Raw genomic sequence first — 20,490 nt, 5'->3', positions numbered from 1 at the left:
ATATAACAATCCAGGTGTTACGGTGTTTTCATTATTTATTCATTAATTTTTAGTGTTATCTTTTGATTTTCATTCAAACACATCAACTGAAATACTTTCAAAAGGAGAAAGGAAGGTAGGAGCATTATAACACCCTAAAATAATCATCTTTAATTTTACCTAGAAAGGAAAGAGATTATTACATGTGTTTTCATACAAATATATATACAAAGATTATTTTTGCAGTAACTTCTGAACTTCTAGGAAACCATAGAAATGAGACAAAGAGTTTGGTATTAGTGAATGTGTCTATGTCTTGGGTAGAAGACAGTCAAACAATGATCCTGAAATCATCACCTGCACTGCTTAATTCTTAAGTCACCTTTCTGGTTCTTCCAGTATCACTTCTCAAGCAAAAACCTGTGTGCTGCTCAGAAACCAGTTGACTGCTGAGAAAAATAGAAAAAAAGGCCTTTTCTGAATATGTCACAGCCAGTCTGTCCTAGAAAGAGTGAGCATGAAGTGATGTGGATCAAACCATGAGTTTCTGCACCTTGAATGAAGTCTTTCATTGCAGATACCCAGCAAGAAAAAGGCAGTCTTGCCCTGATTTATAAGTTTGTGCCCCAAAGCCTGCTAAATGGCAAATGATCCAGCATGTATCTGGCTGCCCTCCTGTTCTGCCCTGCCCACATCTGGCCACCTTCCCTTGGGCTCTGGGTCCTTGGACTGAAGAATAACTTTCTTCAGCAAAAGTGACTATAAAATGTACTATCACTATGTGATTGCAAAATATATTAACTGTAAAGCTTTCTCTAGTAGGACTTCATACCGGTGTGCTTTTAAAATTATTTCTGTGTTCTATACAAAGTGTCTTCATGAATTTCGGGATAATTCCTTGATAATTCTTTTTCGTCTCCAAAGGGCTTTTTTTCAAATGTATTAGCACTGGGGTATTTTTAAGTGTTTTCATTTCATTTATTTTAAATGTGCTGTTTGAAAAGAGTTGCTCAGTTTTATAAGAATGTTACTTCTTTGTTTAAATTGAACACCTTAAAAATTAATTACAAAAACTGTTATCACATGTAGGAACATATTTTATGTGCTATGAAAAGGCTTAAGGCAGGTTTGCTCTTTGGTTTTCACAATGAATGCACTGGATGCAAGAGATTAAAGGACAGAAGAATCTTTGTGTCCTGGTTGTTTACTTTTTATGTCTAAAAAAGTGCCAATGAAAGAGATAAATACAATCCCTAGACTGTATCAGGTGATCCATTTCCATATGGGGGACTGAATTCTGCTTTCCAAGTCCATGGGAAGACCTAACCTTGAATATCAGTGTGAGAAGCACTGACTGAAAGGGAAAGAGATTCAGAAAAGAGTTGAGATGGTCAGAAAAAAAGAAAAGCAGCACCCTATCAAAGGAAAGACTACGCAGTCTTGGCTGGCCTAGTTACCAACCCAAGCAGGGGGTGGTACACCTGAGGCAGAAAAGAACTGCTGAAAATAAAGGGCAGGCTAAATGCTGCCACAAGAACACAGTTGTACCACAAGTCCACTTAGGCTGAAAATTAGAGTGCTTTCAGCTTGAAAACTGAAGTTTTGGAACAATTTTTCAGCCTAAGCTGAGGGGCAAAAGCATTACTACCGAATTTCATTAATTATGAAAGGAATCAAATGAGGTAGTTGTTTTCAAGAACTGGGGAATTGATTCAATGCTACAAAAAGTCTGTCTGAGGCAGATAATGCTGTGTTACACTTTTCAATAACAGTAACACAAGTGAATTCCTCTTGGGTGAATCCTGGGCGCACTTAAGACAATGGCCAATGGAATTAATTAAATGGAGCCAAATATCCTCGGTGGTGAGGGGAGCTGCTCATGTGTCATAGCTCTCTCTTCAGCATCAATATTTAAAGCCAGCTAGTTGGAACCTTTTACTTAATTGAGAAACAATACAGCAGTTAACCCTTCAGTGATGTTTCATCCTTTGGCTTTCAGAGGCAGGATCTGTTTATCCGGCTCATCAGCAGGCAGCTGGTGGAGCTAAGAGGAGATCTTACAAAACACATTCCTTTTTAATTCCATTTTTCTGCCCTTTCCATGAGACAGTACCATTAATTTGGTGTTTGAATATTTGGGATTGGCTGTCACAATTTAAATTAAATAGATCCTCCTGGCTAGAAGGTCCAAATATAGAAGTGATTTCACCACAGGGAAAAAGGTGAGTCTAGAAAGTAGGTATTCCTGTCTAGAGCCTGACGTACAGTCTCTCTAACAGAGCTTAATTTAGACTTTTATAACCTAAAAACCTCCTTATTTCTGTCACATTCCTCCCAAAATACCATGAGGATTGCATCTAGATTAGTGAGAAATAATAGTGAAACCTCAGGAAACAGTATAATGTAAGAATCTTTTTTTCTGGCTACAACCTTCCAATAGGGATACTTATTTCAATAAATACCATGAAAGGTTCAAAATTATGCTCACACGAGTTATGGAAAACTGGACTGGCTCTTCCTGAATAATAAAGTTCAGCAAGTCCTGCTCACTTGCTCTAGTTCTGACCTCTCTGCAAAGACTGCAGTCTAAAATATTCCCTGTTGCAGTGAGAACGCCTCCGTCTGTTATCTGGTGTTATCTGTTGTCAGCCTCTACTCCTCCCCTGTGGAGGCAAAGTATGGACTCGCAAAAACTGGAGATCAACTGACACACAGTGATGGAAGGTCGAGCAGAGGTAGCTGTCTGCATTGTGTGCTGCTTTAAACCATAAAAATTGTGGCATTTTGTACAATCTTAATCAAACCTTAATTTTGCTACTTAATGTAAACAAAATCTCCTTGTTATGGAACTAAGAGACTGAACCAAAGCAGTGCAAGACATGTTGAGTAGTTAGGCTTGGAAGTGGCAGAGTCAGAGCAGAGATTCCTCATTGCAGGAGTCTATCTCACTTTTAGTGCATGGAAAGAAGCCCAACTGCTTGGCTTCAATAATCTCATGATTGGCCTAAAATCTCATGATTTGTTTGTGACTGCTTTTTTTGAAGCAAGTGTGTGTTTGAAACAAGCACGTTTTTCCAAAATGCAGTTTTCTTAAGGACTGTGTCAGTATCCATGTCCAATAGGAAAAGACTTAAAGCAATCATGATATCCAGTCTCTACTTGCCTCCATATCAAATCCATCTAGGGCGCACATATAGGAGTTTGTTTTGTTAAGAAAAATACGTGGTGTCTCTCTCTTCTTTGGAACAAAGAAGAAATATGGATTTGTAACCTTTTCCTTTTCCTTCCTTAAACTTAAGTCCTTCAACAGTGTTTTGAACAAACCTAAAGAGATTTTAAGACAGACATTTTGTATTATAACATTCCCCTGGGTCGTATGTATGATCGTCTTTACTAAAGCTCCTTTCAGTCCCAGTTGAATAAATATGCATTTTATTTCACTAATCTTGAAACAACAGGAATAAAGTTTACTCAGGTCTTTTATACCTCAGAGAACAAAACAAATAATACAAATCTTTAGAGAGAAAGGATATACAAAAGGGCTTGAGGTGAATGTTTCAAAGCAAATACTCTTTAAACGATGTGCAAATTATTTCAGCACTTGAACATGATTTATGAAAGGGGATTAGTCCACTGAAACAAGAACCGAGTTTAAACTGTTGGGTTTCAAAGTCAAGGATGAGAAGTGTTAGCTGGAAAAGGCAGAAGAAACTGGATAGTAATCTATAGAGAGGATTTCTGATTGATTTTCTTTAACCAACTCAATCCTACATTAGCTATCGCTGTCATTCATACTTAACTGTGGTGGGCAGCATAAAATACCTTCTTTTATGATATAATTCCCCATAAAAATGAAGTATGCAATGGTGATAATTAAGTAATAATGAGGTAATTAATAACTCGGTGACTAGCTCTCTATTTACTAGTATGTCCCATAAATGAGCACAAGGAGGGTGAAACAATTAAAGATTATCCAAGCTCAAACAGATAACTTTTCCAGGGAGCTGTGTGTCAGTGAGCAGACCAATGAGTCACAGGTCACATCTATAATAATACATTATGTTATATTGTAATATTCCCACATACTCTTCACATAATGGGTTAGAGCTACTCTTAAGTACTATAAAAATGATCACTTTTATGTAATTGTAAAGATTAATAAGTGAGCTAACTTCTCATGGTTCTATAATGACCCTGCTGTTCTAGTAGGTAAAGGAAAATTTAATGATCCTGCTCAGATATGATTAATATCTAACTTTTTCCTGGCTAAAAATCTGGACTTGGTTCAATAAAAATGAATTAAGTGAACATGCATGGGTTTCCCTGCCAAATGTTTATATGGAAGTTGGATATGCCCAATTTAAAAATATGCTTTTTCAACCCAAATAGTAAACTCTGGAAGGATTTTGGAGAGTGAAGTAAAAATAAAACAAAGAATTAAGGAAACATTATATTATAATTGATGGAAACAGGATATTCAAATTCAGGAAAAAATGTAATTTTTTTTAAGAACTGGTCACAGCCAGTTGTGATTTTGAGTGCAACATAATCTTCTATTATCAGTAGAAGTGACACAATTTGTTTCTCAATTTGGCATGTTTTGTTTCCCAAATGCCAATATTATTACTTCTTTGTTGCTGAATCAGTATTTTCTTAAGCTTTAAGAAGAGAGCATACCTATACTTAACGTGGCAGAGAAACATGAGAATACAAATATGTAAAAAAATAAGTTTAGTCCCTGTAGTCCAGATGAGTGATTCTACTCTCCAAAACCCAGCATGCTGCATTTTCTTTTCCTGCTTTTTTTTCAGTCCCTGAAGCTGACTGCATTCCTCTCGATGCAATAAAAATAAATGCCACAAACATACAAGATGCAGAGTGACAAGATTAACATTGCAGTAGGAAATTTTATATTTGCAGCTAGTTTTTGTTTTGCTTTCTGTTCGAATTGTTGCCATTGGTAATGCTGCACTAATATACATTACTGCTTTATGTTTCTTGGCTTTATTAAAAGTAATAAAACTGACCTATACATAATGCTAACATTGTAATATAATAATAGTCCCTAAATAGCATCATTTGGCTTTGAACTTCACATCTAACTGAAATAAATGGGCCGGGAAGAGGAAAGAATTCAGACCTCATCAGAGCTAACAAAGAAATTGAGTGATTTCCCACTTCTGTGGCTCTAATTAGAATCATGAAGGTTGGAAAAGACCTCTAAGATCGTCGAGTCCAACTCTCAAGCCAGCACCACCATCATGTTCACCACCAAACCATGTCCTCAAGGGCCATATCCACACCGTTTTTTGCCATTTCCAGGGATGGTGAATCCACCAGTGCCCTGGGTAGCCTGTTAATTAGTCCCCTTTTCAAAGAGGTGACCATACATGGGTGAAGGAGCCCATAAGCTACCACAGAATCCAGCCGTCTATAGGTTTGTCTGGGCCAGTAAAACCTCTCTCTGCATCCCAAGATACAGTCTCTGAACGTTTCATCCCCTTCATGTGTTAGAGAGGAAGACAGAAAACTCCCACAGGCTCCTCTCAGCACTGCTTGTAATTACGGAGCCTTTTTCTAGGACATCTAAATGATGTTTTCAACAAATAAGTTTCTGGCTTTTTTTTTTTCCTTCTGTTATTACACAGCCAAAAAGATGCAAATTCATGTATTTGTGCCCTGGTGCCCATCCTTTCCCTACACAGAGAAACAACAGCCTCAGACAGGAGGTCTTTGCCACAGAAAGTCCCAGTCCTGTGCAGGGACAAACTTTAAACCCTCATACAAGTCCTCGGAAGAAGCATTAGCCAGGGATAGACCAAGTAGCACATGGAGCCAGGAAGGTTTCAACCTCCACCAAATTCTCCATTTCTTCCACCATGTCCATTAAATGACCAAAATGGGTTTCTGCTGCTGTTTTTTCCCCTCATGCTCATTGTACAGTCTTTGTTATCTAACAAACTGCGTTCAGAAAGGATTCTGGATGCTTTAGTAATTACTTAGGGATAAATACATGCCATGCTCAAGTTTCAAAATTCAGCCTTCTGAAGAAAAGTGAATGAAACAAGAAAAGCAATTTTGGGCAATTTTAAAAGCACACAGTCCATGGTTCAATCCAAGGACTATAAGCTCCTGACTTTAGCTGTCTTTTAAGAAACTAAAGCAGATTTCAATGCTCAAATGACTTTGCAGCAAATACCTCTGAAGGCAAATCGAAATTATGATCCAGAGGTTTTTTGGTTTTTTTCTTTCTTGATTTAAAAGATGCTTGGAGGGGTATTCCCAGGCACTGCCAAGAGGCCATTCCCTAGGGAAGTGTGCAAAGGCTGTGGCATCCCAAGGGCAAAGCATCACCCTTTGGGACTAAAAAACGCTTCGTTCCATATTGAAAGTCCAAGAGGAATTTAGGTAAGGAAAACATCATTATTTGGGCTGGCTGGTGGCCAAGGTGCCAGGGCTAAGACCCTGATCCTTACAGGGAGTGGAAAGGAATCCCGAGCCTGCTGTTTAATATGCATGACATGTCGGCTTTGCTGTCAACTTTTCCTTCCACCCCCTGCCTTTGTCCGCTTTTTTCCACCTGTTGCAACTTGTCCTTATTCAGGCTGAGAGCTGGAATTGTCTTACTTTGGTGTCACATTGTGTCTGGCACAACGATGCCTGGGGTCCCTGAGTACTCTTATTGAGACACTAAAATGACCATGAGTAGCAGTAACGCTGCCACAACTCACCAAGGTGTTCCTTGTCACGCGTATATGTTTTTTAAATACTTAATGCTGGAGTTGTGGCACCTCCAGCTAGAATTCAAACATGGAGGAGATTTTCCAGGCTGCATGACTAACCACTGGGTTGTAAGTAAAGTGTTCTTGAAGATAAGGAAAAAATATGCAAGTAGAAACAATAAAAATAACGCAATTCAATCTTATCAATTCAGGCAGTTCCAGCTTTTATGTAGCAAACAAGGAGATCAAATTGCATTTATCTAATATCACAGATTTTTTTAAATGTCTAAAATATTTCATTATTTTGCTTTGGCAACCTAAAGCTGAGGAACAGATTACTGTTCCCACTACATAAGGAAATAACTGACAACAATTAGTATTTATTCTTGTTGCTTTTGTAATAAAAATAGAATTCCATCACTTTCAAGGAAACCTAAAATATTAATAAGAATGTGATGAACTGAGTAAATGTGACGCCATAAGGAAATGATGGAGAACAGGTTGGAAATATAGTGCTTTGGGAATGGATTGCATTATCAAGCTTGTGATTGTGCATTTTGACAAGAGCAGCCCTCAGATTGATACAGTAGCCAAAGGGCACTCTTCCTACTGCGGAGCTGTTTGTTTCCATCCAGGAAAGGGGGAGTAGAAGGGGAATTGATCCCCTCTGACAATCAATAGTGATTCCAGCACAGGCTCTTCCACAAGAGGTCACTCCTGAGTGACCGAATTCCCAGATGATGGCCCCGAATGGCCCAGACGAAGCAAACCACAAGATGGGTGCATGGGCAGGAAAAGAAACGCTGAGCTTAGCCAAGAGCATCGACTTGGTTTCCCTGCCCAAAACACAAGTGTCCTGACAGCTCCTCTGGTCCATACACAGTAAGGCCCCTTGGGTTTTGGAGAGAAAAATGATTCCTGGGAACCTTGTGGTGCATGGGCCCTTTCCCTACATCCCAGATTCTTTCCCTACTTCCTATCCACCACAATAGCATCTCTACTTGCAGAGTAACCCAGGTCCCTGGTTTCACGGGATATAAAATCAACGTGGCAGGCCACCCACCAGTGCACCCTATTATAACTGGTACTAATTAGTAGGGAGTTTTGGCAACCTTAGGAGAAAAAAACCAAAAAACCCCTATGGTCAGAATGATGACTAAATTACTTGGAAAATATGAAGTCTGACCCTAATTTTTAAAATTATCTGTTTAGGACAACACTTCTTTGCATTAAAAGGAGTGGTGCTGCAAGGCAATTTTCTTGCACAAAATGCACCGTTCTAATGTGGGAGATTGCTGGGGTGAAAGAAAACGGTTCTTTCTGACCAGCATCAGCTGCAGAAATTAAATCAGTTAAATAGCTGACATCATAAAATAAAAAGTCATCTCTTTCCATGTATTTGAGAACAAGATCACGGTTTTACATATTTTGGTAACACTCCCCAAGGCCATTCTTGGTTTCTTCTTAGCTCAAGAAAACTTCAATTAGAACATGAGTTGAAACCAAACTGGATGAGAAGCCACTGAAAAGCTGCGTGACCAAGACAACCACTCTCTGAACTTTGGAAATTGAGCCTGGCAGTTTGAGCCCAATTTTCAATGAGATCAGTGTCTACAGCTCAAAAAGCATAACAGAGAATTACCATTTGTCCTTGTAGTGCAAGCAGAAGCAATTAGGATTAGACATAAAAACCAAATTCCTGCTACCAAGTCTCAAGGGGCAGTCTCCCCAGTTTTAAATTAAAGAGTAAGTTACTGAAATGCTTTGATTGGAATATACCTGTCCTTTATATACTTGTACTGCTAAAAAATAGAAGCAGTGATGCAGCAGTACCAAGTCTAAAACTGGATATTTTTTGTAACCCCTAAATTGTAGGTGAGGTAAATACAAATGAATCTGAGCTGTCTGACTATTTCATTAAAGGTTATCAGAACAGGAGGGGGTGGGCTGCTAACACCTCAGTTGCTCATCTTCTGTGTTAAACTGGAGGAGTTGTAAGGCATCATTAAAAAATCTCCTTTGTTTGGATTTGGCACTGGCAATAGTCAATAATGTAAAAGCACTATAAAATTATAAAATCGTTAAACTTTGCAAGAACTTTATAAACACACTTGCAGATATTGCACATATCTTTGTGCTCTGCAGTCAAACTGGACAATGAAACGACCACCTGTTAACTGCTAACAATGTGTCATTACCAGTTCTCATGCCTTTTTAAAGCAATTTTGGCTCTAGCTGCCGATAATTCTGGCTACGATACTTGTGTGAACATTAAGGGCACAGAAAGCCAAAGGCAGAAAACTGACAATACAGTTTGTGCTTAGACTACTAATAAGTAAGTGAATAATATGATTTTTCTAATTCCACATAATTGCTTGATCTCAAGGGGCCAAAAAAAAAAAGTTCTGAATACATATTTTAGAAGCAATCCAATCTACGGTATTTAAATGCAAGCTTCGATTCAGTGAGATTTCACAGCAGATATTTTCACATTTTTTTAATAGTTTAAATAGCCTTTAACAAAACGGAGGTTATTCAGGATTCTCTAAGGTTTGAAAAGAAACATAGACTAAGTCTCTGTCACTGCTCATAGTCACTTTTTCTGTTTTGTCTGACAAATTATCATTTAAAGATATGTGAGAAGTCTAAATAAATAAATAAAAATTCCTTGAGTGCTGAGACAGTTTATGGGCATTTTGCTATTAACTACAATAAGAACAGAATCAGACCCTCAGAACTCACTATGTTCTTCTCAGTCTTATTTTTCTTCCTCTGAGAAATGCAACCTAACACCCAGTGCAAAGATATTGGGACAATATTTCACAAGCCACGTTCAGGCTACTTTATATTTTATAACACAAAGGAAAAAAAAAAGCAAAACCACAAAACCCTTAAAAATAAAAAAAAAAAAGAAACAAATCTCCAAGATAATAAGAAAACAAAACCAAAAATCCTGTGGTCTGCAAAAAGAGACTATTTAATGAGTCTCTATTTGAGTGTACGTGCATGCATGTGTGCATATACTTATGATTGTGTGGATAATTATCATTAAAAAAAGCTATGTTGGGTCTTTTTAATGCAGCCCTTTTCTTAACATCTCAGGCTTTGATCCCGCACTGAAATGCGTGCAGGCAAATTCCTACACAACAGTTTGGTACCTAAATGTATCTCGAACCAGGCTGGCAGTCTGGGGCTGTCACGGTGCTGACATTGGGACCAGGATGGGAATCTCCCGCCAAACAAAGAAGGAAAACAAAACCTCAGGGGAGAGGGTGAAGTCAAAAAAAAATGTTGAGTGAGGGATTCAGGGTCAGCACCATCTCCTGCGGCTGCTGCCCACGATCTCACGAGCATCTCAGCTGGAAAGTCTTTTCAGTGGAGTAAAGAACACCCCTGCTAGTTTTAGATCACTTTCCTTTCTAATCACACTGACAAAAATCAACGCCGAATGATGGAATTTATCTTCTATAAAATTATAGATACATCACTGATTGTTGGCTGCAGAGGATATGTCAATTCTTTCAGCAATTCAGTGTATAAATACCCAACAGACAAAATTACTCTGGCAATTTGAGGTATTTTACTAAAATGGAAACAAAGCAACTGCAACAGACCATTAACATAGGGCTCATGTTGCTTATTTTTAAAAATAAATGGCTTAAATAAATGTCTTTGCTCCTAAACAAATTTATTTTGCTTAGGAGAGAGTGTCACCCTTTAAAAGTGTGGAGCTAGTAACTGTCTTTACTTAAATGCAAGTTATGTATATCAGTGCAGAACATATTCAGCTTTAAAATTCTCAGTGATCTTCCTTACATTCTGTATGTAATAAAAATTATCTTGCCCTGTAATGGCATAGTTATTTAAAAAGGAAAGAAAAAATAAAAAGGAAAGAAAAATGAGGAAAGAAAAAAGCCTTACTTAAAGATTTTCTGTGTTCAGGCTTTGGCTCTTTGGATTCAGTGTCTAAGTTATGCAGTAATTCGATGCTGGAGGATCTTCTGAGTTTGAACTCCAAATTTCTCGATGTAATTCTCTGTTCTTTTGGCTGGGAAAAGAATATATATATATGTATATACATATGTGTATGCTTTTAATAAAATTATTATTTGTAAGAATGAAGCAAGAGATTCCAGAATGCCAGTACAGAAGCTAACAGACACACACAGAGCAAGTGTGCAGGGAGTATATAATTTAAGGAAAGTGTAATGCAAAATTTGTCATATGGCAAAGCATTTATGGCCCTGACAGACTGATCTTAATTTCTGAGATAAATTCCCATTTAAGTGAGGAAAACAAAAGGCCTGCTTCTTTAGGCTTTAGGGACCAAAATTATTTCCACATTGCAGGCTACTTTCAAATGCTGGCAAAGAGGAAGGGTGTTTAAATTGTCTTTCTGGTTTAGATAGTTACAGTAAATATTCTTGCAAACACAATTACTTCAAACATCATTGCAAATTTGGGGTTGAATTCTGCTGGTTTAAGCTTAAGAAGTAGTCGGGGGGCTTTTCTCTTATTCTAATTCACTGGCAGACAAAGTGAAAATGAGGAGGGAAAAGAAGCAAAAAAAAAGGAACGAAAAAAAGGAACGAAAAAAAGGAGACGCTGTTTTGGCTGAAGCCACATCTCTTCCTGTGGCATTTGGTCAGGTGAGATTCAGCCATCCCAACAGCCTGGAAGGCTGCCAGGCTTTTCACACTCATTCAGAGTTTCAGAACTGAAATAGCTGACAGGGATGGAGTGGCCAGGAGTGGTGTGTGGTGACGTCCTGTCCTGCGCACTCGGACCTTGGCCAGGACCAGCCAACCACGGGCCGGTTGTGCCTCACCAGCTGCTTTTGCTGTGGCTCTCTGCATGCTCAGGGCTGCTGATGCCACAATACCACTTTAGCTACACTAAAAGTACATATATATAATCAGGCCTATTAGATATTTAGTTGAATAATATGCCAAAAAAAAATTTTTTTCTGAGTCTCCATGGAAAACTCCACCCCAAAATCTTTAGTTGGATATCAATATCCTCACACACCCAATGAAATGCACAATATGAAGACATACATCATCAGATCAAACTTTCCTTGGCTGATTATAGCCTCAGGGTAATAGAATGTTTGTAGCTCTTTAAGGAAACAGTAGCTGTGTTCAAATTAACCCTTTCAAAGAGGCTGCAAATTCCACTGCACTGAAACCTCTGAAAAATGCAAGAAATGGGGATATTTTTCTCTCACCAGATTCTGCAGTGTACAAGGAAAGTCAGTGCCCTCAAAAAAAAAAAAAAAAAGAAAATATTCTTGGATCAGGCAGGGATAGGAGGAAGACATTTGGAATTTGTACTGAGAGTGGCAAAAAAGAAAGAAAAAGCTACAGCTGAAGCTGGTTTTGTAATTAAAAACTGTTTTAATAAAACGCAACCCTGCTTACTTCTAGTAGAAAACCCCCAGCCTTCCTGGGAGAATACCAGCAATCAGTTACAAAGGAATATTATTTGCTAGTGTTATTCTTGTGAATAAGTAATACAAAAATTCATAAAAGGCTCAAATGTATTAATAGTTCTATTGAAGATTATATACTGTAGGCTGCATAAACAGAAAATGCAAAAATTCATTAGTTATTAAGTGCTTGTGTGCTTTTACAACCCTCAGCAAGCCAGCGTCCTTGTTATTTCAGAGAAATAAATGTAGCGTTCCGTTTCGAGGCAAGAATCAAATGACATTTTTGTGCAGCAACCTTGTTTATCTGACATTTTTTTAGTAGATTTGCATACATATTTTTATATCCTTCAGAGAAAGGAATGTCTAGCTAGCCGCTGACTGCCTAAAACCTGTAGAGATGCCTGAGCAAATGAAGTTGGAATTGCTACATCTTAATTAATAAAGGTAACAGCCAAAACAAATACATACCAATCTGTCAATTGCATTTTTGATAGCGTGGAACCAATCCAATATGAGAAAGTCGATATCCGACTGGAGGAGGAACTCATTTCCTGACACTGTCGTGATCTGGGGAGGACATGGGCACACACAGGTGAGTAAAGCACACACCAGGCAGATGATTTTCCACTGTTTTCCCTCCCATGCCCCCCAAATGCTTTTCCTTTTGGCCGAGAATTATCTGCTGGAGTGCCGAGTTACTGAGGAGTTCTGAACCTCTGTCTGAAAACAGTTTTGAATATGTCACAACAAATGAGATATTGTCTCAGCAGTGCAACCACCGAACACAAATAGTGCAGAAATAATGGGAATGTGACAAAAGTTAAGAAAAGCCAGGAAACTCTGTGTAGCAAGACACAGTTCAAGTGAAATCAAAGCACCCTGAAAAGAAGTGAATGCAATAGGAGAATTATTTCCTGTCATTTGCAGTTTGCATTTCTATTTTGGTAGTATTGTTTTTGTGTCTGGTACCTCCATTCTCGAATTTGCACATTTATTATTTATCTATGATTCCACTGCCCACTTCCAAACATTTTGGTAAAATTAATAATGTCACTCTTCCACATTAAAAAAAAAGAAATTACCATCAAAGATGGCTGCAGCAGAGTAATTAGGAGCCCATTTATCATGAAAAAAAATCCCCAGTTTGTCTGAATAGAAGTCGATTTACATTTTTGACCCACTCACTGGGAATATTTATCAAAAGAATGTTCAATCCCCTGATAATGTTGTTTCACTGCTTAACCTAATATTTGGTGGAAATATGTATGTATATGCTGTTGGTCTGAACTTCTGTAAACCACTGGGATGATAATGATACATAATTTTTTATTTTACATATATCTCTCTATATATACATATATTTCACCAGAGGAAATCTCTAGGTATTTCACACAACAGGTTGAAGCAACCATTTCACAGATGGCAAACCTGAGGCCCAGAGCTGTGCAGTGCTTTGTCCCAGGATTATTCCATAAATTCCTGGTGCACAAGGCCACGGAGCATCACCTGGGCACAACAGCCTTCTGTGTTTGCAGACAAGGGAACCAAGGGCTACATCACCAGCACATTTTGGAAGGGGCAGGAGCTTGTTCTGCCCATGCTCCGAAACAGCTCAGCTCCTACCATCTCTGGAACCTAAGGGGTTTTTTTGTATTTTGGGGGTTTTTTTCTGCTGTTAAAAGCTGCTGGTGCAAAATTCAGTGGGATCCACATGTGGAAATGGAACACTTGGGTATCAGTGTATTGGGGATGCAGGTTTAGTCTGCATCTTGGGATGTTCAATGGAACATGGGATTGTTCAGCACCAAAACCTTTTCAGGTATTTTTAGGGGAATGGCTGAGCACAGTGGACAATAGAGATTTCCTTCTGACCAAACTTTGAGAAAAAGCAAAGCAAAGCAGTTACGACCAGGCACAGCTTGTTTATGTAACTACATGGACATGAAGTGCTACTGTGTCATTGCATCTATCCCACGTCAAGAGTTTTTACTGAAGCAAAAAAGAAACAGCAGATCCTCACCAGCCTGGGTACTCCCAGCATCTTCCTTAAAATTGAAATACTACCGGGGAAAAAAAACCCAAACCAAAAAAACAACAGCTTAATGTTGCATTAATTGTCCTATAACCCTCCCTTTATTGAGGAAATGCCTGTAAGGAAGGTTTCCAAAGTCATCAGCGTTAAGGAAAATCCCGTCAGTGCAGCTCCAGCGGAGACATCCTGTGAGAGTGCTGCGGAGAATGTGGGAATGGTCCCCTGGTGTGGGCTCGGGGCTGCCCGGCTGCAGATGTTCATCCCATCCCCTCCGCACCCATCACGAGCCAACTCCAGCCACTCCACTGCTCCCCGAGCATGAGGGAAGAGTTATTTACTGGGGAAATCTCAATTCCCTCATTAGTCCATGGCCGTAATGTTAATCACCACTACACATTCACCCTTCCCTTCACCAAAAGGAAATAAAAAGCCCAAATTCAGCTTAAGGTGAGCAGTAGAAAGAGCTGACCTCCAGTTCTGTGCCCGGCTCACACCGCAGGGCTTGGGTTCAAAATTCATGATATGATATCACCATTTATTAATGTATACATGCAGATATGAATTAGACTAAACACAGGCAACAATTCAATCTAATGCCTCTCTCCCAGTATAAACAAATCATTATTAAAATTATAAAATGGAATAACATTTTCAAAGTAAGAGCAACATATGTAATTAGATTTACTGTATTTTGAAGGCTTAAAAAGGACACAACATAGTTCAGCCTTCCGTTCAGTAAATTCAGGCTTTATTAAAATACAAGTATTCAGCACTGCATAAATATTTGCACTGTATGATATGCAAAAGAGATACTCCATTGCTAACAAGACCAAAGCAAAATACATGTTGAAAGTTTCTTTGTCTTGAATGTGTTATTTTGATAATCATATATTATCAGTGTTTTATGAGCAAATCTGTAAAAACAGATCATAGAATGGAGGGAAGAGAATTCATTTAAAATATACTTTCTGTAAGATATAGTTCAAGTCCTTTTCTTTCTTTCCTCAGACTAATCTTCAGAGTAACAAGACAGTTTCAAGAAGACTGCTACTGCTCTCTACAGTTTAAATGCATCCACTCCTTAATTACAGTCAGTAATTGACTTTGTTCTGCTCCATTCCAGTCATTCACAGGCAAGCAGTTCCAAAGGCTTTGGCTGGTAAATCCCATTTAATGTGCAGGTTTTCTATCCCACTTTTATATATTACCTCCTTCGGATTTCTGATAAATGGCTCTTGGAAAGGATTGCTAAACCATATTTGCACTTTGAACAATCAAATTTTCAACACCCTTGGGAAAAGACATCAGTAAAGAATGCTGGTTTTGACTAAACCTTGTGATTGAACAATTTATGATCACAGCCCTAAATGATGTATAACTAACAACAAGCAGAAATTGTTCAATATTAAAGCCTGTTAACGCACCGTCCCTGTGTCAGGCACTGCTAAAATAAACAGAGGGGCCGGGGAAACAAATGAAAGACAAATCTGGGGGAAAAAAAAGAAAATGAAGTGTTCTATCCAGAGCTGCCAGACTCCATTGTGCCAGGTACTTCACTTATTTAAATACCTCCCGAAATCCCTCTCTCTGTGCCATCATTTTTGCAAAGGCTACAGTCTGGAATTAGCACTACCTTACCAGGCAAAATGATGCTGCTGCTGTCAGCAATAAACACCCACGAGGACTGACAACTGGCATTAACCCTCTGGTTTGCCATGCCCTTCTGGTTGGGGATAGGAGAGCCAGGGCACCTGGATTCCCTCTTTCTTGCTACAGCACCATGGAAAAAATTACTTCAAAGGCTGAATCCACTCACATGGCAGCTTTGCAGAGAGCTGTAGCTCAGTCCTGCTGTTAAGCATTGATCCTCAGAAAATATCAGCTCGCCACAGGTAAATGTGTGCTAAATTCAATGCACTGCTGGGCTGCCAACACAGTGTGGGAAGTGGGGAGGGAGGCAGGTGTGAAGCACTTCCTGATATTCTATTTGTGGCTTATTAAGGGTTTCTCTTGTCACCTTATAAAGCTGCAAATGGAGGGTTGAGCTTCTTTTGCATGACACCGTAATGATGCACCAAGGTGGTGTTCAACAGGATCCTATGTCATTAAACAGAAATGTACCCTTTTAGCTATACAAGATGCAGGACAGTGTGTCTAATTAATGCCATTACCATTTTATAATGGTAATGGAGGCTACCCAGGATCAACAGTTTTTAAAAATTCTACGAATTATGTATTTTTCATGTGCTAGGTTGTGCTCTGGGACATACTGCTGTTCCAGGACTTCCAAACCCTTACAGATCACCCCTCAGAACTCAGTGTCTCAGACATTTTCCTTCCACGGTTTGTCCATGCCAATTGAAAACAAGAGGTAAAAGAGCCATGGAATAAGATAAGGGTCTTCTGTCTGTAATTTTCCTGCAAAGTTTGGTCCAGGAACCACTGCACTGCTGTGAAAAACATCTCCTTCCTGGTATCCCTCTAGTTTGTTACCAAGATACACTTCTACAGATGTTCTTGCATTTATTTTAGCTGTAGAACAGGGATGGAGGCAATTTCAGCAATCCTACTGATAGATACTCTGTGGAGATATGGGAAAGGGCGATAAATGCACACAGCAAAACAAAAATCCAAACCCGTCTTATTGATTCACCCACTTCAAAGTGTACTTATGCATCTCTGGTGGCCAGAACTATTATTTGTAGTGATTAACTATTTTCAGACAATGCCAGGACAAACCTTAGTATAGGAAGTGAAGAATTCTGTGGGGAAGGAGAAATGCAGCAAAAAACTTTGGTGTGTACCGTGCAACAAGCAAAAGGGAGCAGAGTGAGCAGCCTGAGAAGTGTATGGCTCATGTATCGCTCATATATGGACACCAAAAAACCATGTCACAGTTCTTAATTCAGCCAAATACTGAAACAAGCCATTGTTCAACTCCCCCTGAAACTAGGACATCCAGAAAAATTGCTGGAGTATCGAGGTGAAGCTTCATATAACCAGCTCCAAAGGTTCAGGGATGGATTATTGGATGCTTTTGGACCGTGGAAACTTCAGCAGTTGCTAATCCAGTGCAAGATTCAGTGCAGAAAACCGAAATTTTTATGCCACCTGGGATTCACACAGCTTGTGGTGAACACTAAGTGATTTAAACTTGGATTGACAGATACCTCTGCGTGCAGAAATTCAATAAAATGTGTTCCTCTTGTTGCAGTGTGCATTGGGATTGCTGCCCTTGATATGTGTAGGAAAAAAAGGAAATGTGAGTCGCTGGAGCATTTCTAGCTCCAAAGTTAACACTCTTCCCTCTTCCCACTGCTCTCTTCATCTCACCTTGCTCTCTCACAAAGTGGTGGGGTTTTTTCTGATCGTGTTAGTCAACCTGATTCCCCATAATGAAGAGAAATCTGGATTTTTCTCTCTATTTTCCTAAGAGATTTTTAAGGATGGGATCTATCCATGCAACACAGGACACCCCATTTGCCATCCGCATGGCAGCCACCAGGGCTGGGCCAGGGAAGTTGTGGAAAGAGTCAAGAAGAAATGAAAAAAAATTAAAAGAAAAAAAAAAAGAAATAATATTAGGAATTTTCTGTCTCTAAATATTCATTTTAAAAATCATTAGAATATAATATAACTTGAGAATAAATGTATAAACCATAGATACTCCTGTGTCCACACCCCCAGCAGAAGTAGAATTAATTAAAGTTGGGAGACACTATGCTCCTTAGTGGTTTAATTAGCTGGATTTGAATTAAACTGGGACAGAGCTATGCAAGTTTTTAAAAACATGTCAAAAGTCTAACCACATTTCTGGAAGTTGATCCTAAATTCTTTCTCACAGATAATTCAGTCTCTTGGCCATGTTTATGCTGAATGAGTGAGCAGCCGAGAGGATAAATATCTCTCTGTGCTGTACCATAGTGAGCTGAGTCTAATATTAAAAAATGGAAACAAAAGAAAACAAAAGGCTCAGTATTGAGCTGCGTTATATTCGTGCAGCATCACGTATCCATTCCATGATCCAGCCTATCAAACAGAGGTAGTCATGGTTATGCTGATAGTTAAATTAGTTAAAGAACTCTAAGATGTTTATGACTACCAAAGAAATTTCATTATCAAGCAGATTGTCTGCCTCATATTACAGTCTGGTTTCACCCATCTCGCAGTCCTTTGGATGTCGAGCAAAGTTAACATTGAAGTGATGGGGAAATATCAGCTTGAGAGAAAAGGTCTTCAACCAATCTTTCAAAAAAAATGATATTTGTTAAAAAATTTGGTGAGAAAGTATCTGCCTTGTGTTCCCAATGTTGCTAGATGTTAAGTAAATATATGCTGATTGCAAAAAAGTTGCTTTGGCAACTCTCTTATTAAAATGCATTTGTAACCCCCATCTGTCATGAAAGTTTTGAAAAGTTTGTTTACTTTGGAGAGCCGCCTTATCCAGGGTTACCCCGGCATACAATGATAGCAGTCTTCAGAAGTTGTGTGAGGAACAAGCCACTAGGGATCCATTTTTGTTTTAATTGGCACACACAAACACTTTTCTGGTCTGTCAAAAAGATCAAGCTAATATGCATGGCGGGTGTTATATTCTCAGCTTTTGGGAGCAGTAAAGCTCCCTTTATTTAAGCAATTTAAATGATAGACTGCAAAAACTTTGCAAGTCAGAAAAATGTTTTATACTTTCTTTGGGAATATTTGTTTTAGGCAACAGAAAATGTTCTACATATCTAAAGATGTTGAACCTTATGTTTTAATTACCCTGGTTTTTTCTGACTCTGTAAAAATTACTGTGAAAACCAAGGATTGCAAAGAGGCAACAAACAGATCCTGTGTTTTCACAACTTCTGCAATATTAGAATTTGTAAGACTGAATACTGCCAGATGTTTGTAGGATATGTCCTCAGTTGTGTTGTCTTGTGGTGTGACTGATTTGCACATCCACTCTGTGGGAACCTTTGAGGGGTCATCATATCAATGCAACCTCCTCATATACAATGAGTTGCTTCTTAGTGAAAATAAACTGTTGCTGGCATTATACAAATCAATGGCTCCAAAATGGATTGAACTGTCTCAGAATTGGGGGTCAAACTTATAAGAAATAATAAATTTTTAAATAAAACTATATTGTACCAGCGGAGTCGAAATAATTTTTTTTCTGGTAAATTTCTGGGACTGAATCCTTCAACACAATTTAGTAATAAAATAATGAACTCTGGGACTGTTAAGAAGAAGGAAAAACCTTTGAGCCTCAAGTTTCCCTTCTGCTGTGCCATAAACTCATATTATATACCAGTTTCTCTTGAAAAATTGCATTAATACTAACTAGATGAGAATCTTCTCTCTGCATTATAAAACAAAATTTTCCTTTACTTCCTGCCTGTGATGAATCTCAGATGCAGAAGAACTGATTTTTTATCACTTGTAAGGAAAATATTGAACCAAGAGGAGGTTACAATTGAAGCTGATTAAGCCCTGAGAGACCAAAACTCCTTCTTGGATTGGAAGTGGAGCTCGGGCTGGGGGTCCAAGAGCTTCTCTGGAGGGAAAGAAAGGTCCAGGGGTACTGGGATGCTGTCACTGATTTCAAGGAACAACTTGTCATTCTCCTTTTTCCACCCACCAGTCCGGATCTGGTTTTTTACTGCCTTGGAGGAGTGTGAGAAGAAAGAACACGCTGTTTGAGCAAAGGGGAAGGTAAGAAAGAGCAAATACTCTCTGCTAAACATCCAGGGAACGTCCTAGGGAGTATTTCCTGCTGATCTGCTACACTGGTGTTATGCCCTGTGAGAGACTGTTGGAACACTGGGATCAACCTCTGAAAAACAGGGGTTTCCTTCAGAGGATAAAGAGCAAAAGGGAAAATGTGAGACAGGAAGCAGATGACCCTTCTGGATATCAGCCACTTGTGTGCAGCCTGCCGTGTCCCCCCTGCCTGTGCTGCCCTCTGCTCCAGCCCCACGGACGCGCTGCCCTGGCTGTGGAGCAGGAGGCATGGAATTCTGGCAGCCTTTAAGCCAAAGTCGGGAGAGATGAGGGTCACCAGACTGGGGAAGCAAGAAAGAAGTACCCCCCAAACTGGTAAAAGCAGGAGATAATAATTAAGACACAATTCAGTCGTGTCTGTGCATAGTGGGAAATTGGGGAATAGACAATTGCACATTTTGTCCACAGATGAAGACTGAAGGCAGTGCATGAATACCTACTGCAAGCTACTTTTCTCCTTGGGGTAATATTTTACTGTTATTGCCTTTGCAATCTGAAGCCATATATTACACAGCCACACACAGAGATATTGGCAATGGTTTCTCAGAGAAGTCCTG

At 39.0% G+C, this 20,490-nt stretch overlaps 1 protein-coding gene across 1 annotated transcript in view; it reads right to left on the bottom strand.

Moving 5' to 3' along the window:
- Positions 1 to 20,490, bottom strand: part of ARHGAP15 (Rho GTPase activating protein 15) — a gene marked incomplete at its 3' end in the record, with an annotated part of 304,078 nt that overhangs the window by 145,949 nt on the left and 137,639 nt on the right. Inside the window, exons 6-7 of the mRNA XM_082285569.1 lie at positions 12,601 to 12,699; positions 10,623 to 10,749 (exon numbers count right to left, since the gene is read on the bottom strand). Of these exons, the coding sequence (XP_082141695.1) occupies positions 10,623 to 10,749; positions 12,601 to 12,699 (226 nt within the window). The remainder of the gene's footprint in view (positions 1 to 10,622; positions 10,750 to 12,600; positions 12,700 to 20,490) is intronic.

Source organism: Coloeus monedula (genome assembly GCF_965178545.1).
Source record: "Coloeus monedula genome assembly, chromosome: 7".
Lineage (NCBI taxonomy): Eukaryota > Metazoa > Chordata > Aves > Passeriformes > Corvidae > Coloeus > Coloeus monedula.
This window is presented reverse-complemented; position numbering and strand designations above follow the sequence as displayed.